This window comes from Enhydra lutris, unplaced genomic scaffold (assembly GCF_002288905.1).
Source record: "Enhydra lutris kenyoni isolate GAN:26980312 unplaced genomic scaffold, ASM228890v2 scaffoldscaffold29, whole genome shotgun sequence".
Lineage (NCBI taxonomy): Eukaryota > Metazoa > Chordata > Mammalia > Carnivora > Mustelidae > Enhydra > Enhydra lutris.
Genome location: NW_019154113.1, coordinates 4,621,387 through 4,628,602, shown reverse-complemented (window position 1 = coordinate 4,628,602; position 7,216 = coordinate 4,621,387). Strand labels below are relative to the sequence as shown.

The 7,216-nt window shown below is 49.9% G+C and overlaps 1 protein-coding gene across 1 annotated transcript in view; it reads left to right on the top strand.

Moving 5' to 3' along the window:
* The first annotated feature begins 1,075 nt into the window (after positions 1–1,075).
* LOC111152708 (leucine rich repeat kinase 1) overlaps positions 1,076–7,216 on the top strand; it is a 127,898-nt gene continuing 121,757 nt past the window's right edge. The window contains exon 1 of the mRNA XM_022511281.1: positions 1,076–1,410. Within this exon, the coding sequence (XP_022366989.1) occupies positions 1,314–1,410 (97 nt within the window). The 5' untranslated portion in view covers positions 1,076–1,313. The remainder of the gene's footprint in view (positions 1,411–7,216) is intronic.

The window sequence follows — 7,216 nt, the reverse complement described above, 5'->3', positions numbered from 1 at the left end:
TGGACCTGGGTCTTGCCCTCAAGGCAATTCTGGAGATTTAATCATTATAGCAGGATAGGCACCTGTGTTGGGGGACCCCCCCCCCACCCAGCCCCAGGCTCAGTTGGAGCCCAGCATGAGAGAGCAACACCCTGCTTCAGCAGTTATCACAGCCTGGTTAGTTTGGGGAGATCAAGCTTACTCTAACTCAGGGTTTCTCCAGATAATTGGAACTATTCAGGCTAGATAATTCTCTGTTGTGGGTCGCTGCTCTGTGTATTATAAGATGTTTAGTAATGAACCTGACCTCTACCCGCTAGATGCCTGTAGAACCCCAGACCCCAAGTTGTGACAACCAGAAATGCCTCCAGCCACAGCCAAAGGTACCCAGGCAGGCAAAACATGTGGGGATCCTTTCTGTTATCCCCCAGGGCTCAGTCAGACTTCTCTTCATAACCAGTACCAATGCCTTCTGGACCCCTTCTCTTCGGGATCCTTGCCTACCTGCCTCTTTGCGATTACAATCTCGCCTCTGGGCTTCCGGAAGAGTTTGTTCTGGGCAAAAGGAAGATCTTGTATTGTGTTCAGTTGTGAAGTGCGTCTGCCCTACCCTAACTCAGAGTGTGAACCTCGGAAGGCAGAAGCCTCATTTAGTTTTATTGGTATCACTGTGCTATTGACAACGTTGACGTGTTGTTTGAACAATGACTGAACCCTTTATCAGGGGTGTCTGCAATTGTTGGGGTTTCTTTGGGACTGTTTTGGTTTTTTTTTTTTTTTTTTGGTTTTCGTTTTAGAGAGAGAGAGTACGAGAGAGCATGAGCGGGGAGGGGGGTGTTGGGGAGGAAAAGAGAGAATCTTAGGCAGGCTCCATACCCATTGCAGAGCCCAGTGTGGGGCTCAGTCTCACAACCCTAAGATCATGGCCTGAGCCAAAGTCAAGAGTCGGAGGCTTAACCAACTGAGCCACCCGGGCGCCCCTCGAGATTGTTCTTTAAGTAGCCATGATCCGTGGGGAGCAAGGTTGGGTGGGGGGAGCTCCATCTTTCCCTGCCCCCACCTGACTGGGCGTGGCTAGACAGACAGAATGCAAGGAGGAATGTTGGCAAAGGAGAAGGACACCAAAGGGCGACATAAAATAGTAAATGTATGCAAGGGAGCAGGAAGGGACTTGACAAGAAGAAACTTTCTGATTTTATATTTTTCACCACCAGAACCAGACAGCTTTCTGCTCAGCCATGACTGTGTGTCTGTGCCTTAGTCCATCCTCTGGGCAGCGGTGGCGGCGGTGACCCCGGCCAGGACTGACTTGGAGAGCGGCCACCCAAGAGTCGATGGCTGGCATGTCTCGACGACCGCCCAGCATGTACTGGTGTGTGGGGCCAGAGGGCTCAGCTGTGTGTCCGGAACGTGCCATGGAGACCCGTAATGGTAAGAGCCAGGCCAGCCTGGCGCGGGGTATCACCTGCCGTTGGCGTGCTGTGGGGAGTCCAGAGCAAAGGGTTTTCGACCAAAGGTTAAAAAGGCCAATGACTCGGCGAAAGTCTCATCATAAAGTATATCTTAGGGTTCTCACTTAAATTCTGAACATTGAAGGGCTGGGGGACAAAATTTATTATGGCGCCAAAGACCTTAAGAATCAGGCCATTACATCATGTTGGTTAAAAAGTTTTTTTAATGGGGATTTGGTTTTGTTTTCTCATGATAAAAGTAATGCATGTTTATTAAAGAAAAATTGAAAAAAAAAAGGAAAAAAAATAAAGAGAAGTAGGGGGAAAAAACTCGCTAGGAGTCCCACTGCCCTAAATCCAAGAACTGCTAATAGCTTGGTACGTTCTTGTCCAGTCCTGTTCTCTGGGTGTCAGGGATTTTGTTTTAATTTTATAGTGTATACAGTTTAGTATCCTACTTTTTTCTCCTAACTTTGCCAGTCACCTAGCTCATGTGATCTAGTAAAACACCATTTCATGTGGGAACACTGTATAAAGTGATCGACTTAGTCCTTACTCCCCTGTCGGATGTGTGGGAATATTCAGGTTGCTTCTGTTTACTGACTCTTACCAAAACCATCCCACTACCATCTTTTTCTACATGGTTTGAGACCATTTCCATAAAATACAGGTATAGAAGTGTGATTATTAGGTTTGAACACTTTTAAGCCTCTTTCTGTGGATTGCCAGAGTTCTGCTAGAGTTGTAACACTTTTAACACCATTCACCCAAGTTGAGAGGATGGCATTGACACTGTTTTTTGTTTTTTGTTTTTTAAGATTTTATTTATTTATTTGAGAGAGAATGAATGAGAGAGAGCATGAGAGAGGAGAAGATCAGAGGGAGAAGCAGACTCCCCAAGGAGCTGGGAGCCCGATGTGGGACTCGATCCTGGAAGTCCGGGATCATGACCTGAGCCGAAGGCAGCCACTCAACCGACTGAGCCACCCAGGCGCCCATGTTTTTTGTTTTTTTCTAAGATTTTATTTATTTGACAGAGAGAGAGAGATCACAAGTAGGCAGAGAGGCAGACAGAGGGAGGGGGAAGCAGGCTCCCTCCTGAGCAGAGAGCCCAATGCGGGGCTCGATCCCAGGACCCTGAGATCATGACCTGAGCCTAAGGCAGAGGCTTAACCCCCTGAGTCACCCAGGTGCCTCTGGCATTGACACTGTTAATGAAAAGTATTTGGCCCTGGGTGCATAGCAGGCACTGGATTTGGTGCTTTAGGAAATCGTCTCATTTGATCCTCACAACGACCTAGAAAATGGTCATTTATCCCCATTTTATAGCCGAGGAACTTGAGAGTAAAAGATGCATAGACACTTGGTGGAGGTCAACAATTTGGAAGTGGCAGAACTGCTATTGGAACCCTGTCTTCACTATTGAATTCTCTAGGCCACCGTGTGGAGTTTGAGACGGCCCGTATGTTGGGTTTGAGAGGGCCATGAAGTTAGGGGTGCAGCATCGGGCCTGGCTGGGCAAACACTTTGTTCATTAACTTGAGTGTCTCTCTCCATTGAAAATGCCCCAAAGCTAACTAGGGCGATGTTTCTGGAAGATTGCTTTGCACATAAATCAGATTATGAAAGGGGAGAAGAATTGGTTTCTCAACATCGCCGAGCACTAAATGTTCTCAGAATCTTCTACTCGCATCTTTTGAACAGTTGTTTCTGTCTTAAAAGACTATGTCTTATTTCCATTACTCGTTAGAAAGGCCTCCCCTTGTTAGCATGAGATCAAGGTGACCTGCAGTAGAACATGATATTGGGTTTTTGAGTAGAACCTCTACTTTCCAGTACTTTCCAGTTCCGTTATCCCATCTGTCTCTCCTCTTAGCAATCCTGAGGAATGAGGATGGGGCGGTGACACTGGGGCTTACTGGGTGGGTGACAGTGTCAGCGGAAAAGCCCCAGAGGGGATCTGCCCTGTCCCCTTCCTGGTCAGGAGTTGGTGATCTAATGATCTAAATGAGTAGGTCTTTACCCTGCCAGAAACACTGGGGGTGTCTACACCACCAACGCCCAGGCACCCCCTAGACTCATTTGAGCAACATTTTTGGGGAAGAGCAAGTATGGGCGTTTAAAAAAAATTTTCCACCCCCTTTCCATGATTCTAATGTGCAGAGAATCAACTGGTCTACAGTGTTTGGGTCTCTTAGAACAGAACTTCTCAAACTGCAGTATATACTCGAGTCCCCTGGGAACCTTGGTGAAATGCAGATTCTTACTGTGTCAGTCCGAGGACACCGAGATTCTGTGTTTCTAATAGATGCTCAGGCCATGCTGACCTTCTGTTCTACCCATAGAGTTGCAAGACTGACGTGATGGTTTTCTGAGGGGCCCAGGGATCCTCACTGAGTCTTACAGATCCTTGGGACCTGGGTCAAGGGACACCGAACAGACCTGAAACCAGCCCCACCTTCCAGGCCTGAGATAGGACAGATAACCAGAAAATGTTCAGATGCACTGGGAGGCCGAGCGTTGAGACGCCGCAGCCCCCATTTTTTTTTTTTTTTCTTTCCTTTTGAGCTCTGTCTGGACTTTCCCCTACTCCTACAGTAGGTTCCCCACCAGGCTGGAGGAAGCAGCTCAGAAATGTCTTTTCTGCTACAGGGCCTCTTCCCCAGGGGAATCTCAGGACCCCCCACTACCTTGTTCTGAGAGAACCACGGAACACGCACAAGGGGACAGGAGCCTAGGGGAGTCATGCAGCCCCCACTGGGTGCTGTTCTAGATGCTGGGGTTGGAGGGAGGAGGACCCACATGGGAGGTGATGTCTTGAGAATCCCGGATTGCTGAGGGAAGTGTTTATGTGCAGACAAAACACCTAAACCACAGAGTTGAAGAAGGTAAAAGACAAGTGGCCTGAAATGCACTGGAAAGTTCTGTCCTGTGGCTCAGCTTTATGGAAATTATATTCTCTATTACGGAATTATAAGAGTAACTGAATTCTCATGAGGACTGCATGGAGTGCAAAGGTGCCCATATTCTGAGAGGGGAGAGCGGCCATCAGAGCTGAGGGAGGGGACGAAACCTTTCAGCACTCCCATCCTGCTGGCCATGGACTGTTTACTTGGTGGCCAGACATCAGCCCCACCCCTCCTTCCCCAGCACCTCCCACCCCCTCCCCCCACAGCAGTGGAAGAATGAGGGCAGAGGAGGACCCTCCCCTGTGCTTCCTGCCTGTCTCTTCCTCAGAACAGTATCCCTGCGGGGACCTCCGTAGGACCTCACAGGCATTGAGAAGGTTTAGTCTGTTACCTGTGACTCTGGGTTAAGGAGCTGCTACTAAGCGCATTAGCTAGAGTGATGAGCATTAATGCTAATGACGTCCGTCCCCCACCCCCACCTGCCACCCCCAGGGGCAGAGACTCCTAGTGTAGAAAGCAGAAACACACCATTTCTCTTAAGGCCATGGCCCTGAATGGTGCCCTGTTGCCCTTGGCTAAAGCAAGTCACGTGGGGGAGCCCAAATGAAGAGCTCCAGCCATCCACCAGGAGGCCGTGGCCAGGCTGTGGATGCAGACGGAGGTGCCTGTCATTCCGTCTACCGCGACAGGAGTTGGTGGGCTTCAATTCTTTGAAAAGTACGATGTGTTGTACTTATATATTGTTATTTATCTGGTTAAGCAGCCTGAGGAATTCCTGCCTGGAGCCTGTGTACCAGTGGACCATGGAGTTGCCCTGATGGGCCGTCCTGAGGGGTGGGGTTGGTGAATCCCCCCTGCTGGCCTTCCCCTTCACCCCAAAGCTCTGCAGACCCAATTTTAAAAACGCCCCATGTTTGGATTTTATTTTCACAAAACACAAATCTGCACACCAAGACCACAGCCCGGGGGCAGGGCACATTCCCAGGGTAACACAGTCACTTGGAGATCAGAGCCACTGCTCTTGGCTCATGAGTAGGGTTTATGTTTTCTGCACTGAGCATGTGTTCCCTTTCCGTGTTGTTTTGTTTTGCATTACATTTGCAGCTGGAAGAATAACACTGCCATTTATTTTTAAAAGTGTTGACTCTTTAAATACCGATGTTTTGTGGCACACCTAACTGGCACAGCTCAGTGCTCACTTTGAAGGCCAACGTTGCTCCAACTGGCCTCTTTCCTCCTCGTTTCTTTCTGAAACCAATGGAGGAATATTTGTACCCACCGTCCAGGGCTGTGTCCCCAGCAGAAGAGCCAGATTTGTTCTGCTCACTTTCTCCCCAGACCTCCTGGGATCCCAGGGAGCCCTGCTTCCCCTCCCTCCCCTCCGCACCTCCCCCATCCACCCACCTCCCACATCCCCCCAGGGAAGCTTATCACACAGCCCCCTCCCAGAGCCAAGGAAGGAAAATTGGCCAGGAAGCAAACTGATAAGACTCAAATTATAGTCCATGTAGGAGCAGCTTTCTCTTTTTTAGAAGCTCTCTCTTTTTAAAAAATGCTTGGAAGACGTCATGCTTTGGAAACGATGAAGTTATTATTAGGCTTCCAAACATAGTTTAGAAAAAGATCCAACCATTAATGAAAATCAGGGAAGAACTGGTGTTTTACTTTGGGGTTTTGGGTGATGGCATTTTGTTTGCATACCGATGTATCCTAGGTGTGTTTCTCGCGCCCCTACCTGTTCTGACCCTATAAGTCACCTTGTTCCTGCTTAGAATGGCCAGCCCTTCCAAAGCCCAAGAAGGTGCGAGCACTTCTCCAGTTGCCGGGTGGGGCCAGGGGTCTGGGTGTGCCTGTCCCGTGTTTGTGGGGCACCAGTGTGTCCCAGGAAGGCACGTTGCAACCTTATTGGCACCGTCAGCAGTCAACTGGCTTGTGGTGCAAGAGGAACGTTTAGAAAGCCTGGAGGAGCAGAGAGCAGGAGTTGATAGAACGAGGGTCAGTGAGATAGGGGGCCGGGGCTGTGAGGCAGTCTGTGTGAACAAACACACCCTGACACATTTTCAGTGCCTGACACTCCTCAGAGTGGAAAAACCTGTTCTGCCAGCTGAGGTGAGGCTCCCTGGCAAGTGGAGAGGTGAACAAACTTCTAGATAATTCAGGCCAAGGACTCTTGGCGAGACTTTTCTGGAGGGTTAGGGGAGATGTCACGTTCCCCGGGGCAGGGGTGGCTCAGAGACCCCATCGCTCTTCGAGCAGCCCTGACTTCAGCTGCCTGCCTCTCAGAGCACTGTCCTCCCCTGAACCAGCATGGACTAAAGGAGGACAAGGAACCTTCCAGAAGGTCTTCAAACCCCAGGTTTTTACACAGCTACTTTCAGTGCCCTCTTCTTTTTCTTTTGGCTTTTTCAAATCTGTATTAAAAATGACTTCCCAAGAGTCAGGTGGTTGGCTCAAGTCAGGACTCTTCTTGCCTTCCAGAAAGAGAACCAGGAAAGAGGCTGAAACAGGAAGTGCCCCTCCAGGGGGAGTGTGCTTTCTTGGAGGACCAATGTTAGAAATCCTACCAGGGACAGGGGGCCGGTCTGCGTTGATCCGGGCCTCTCCCAGCAGAACTGCCCACCCACATCTTTAGCAGGTTTCCGGAGCCCGTGTCCCTCCAGGTTCACACTCTGGGAGCCAGGAGGGTAGACAGGGCTTTGCTTGGAAGGAGTCTGTGGTCCATAGAGCAGCCTCACCCTCAGCCTGGCCTCAAAAGCAGCACTAGGCCTTGCGGGGACTATAGCCAGTACCCAGTAAGGAGTCCCTTACTGAGGAAGGTGAAGGGATGAGAGGCCCAGCGGTGGCCTGGGGGGTGGAGAAACGGCTGTGGGCATTCAT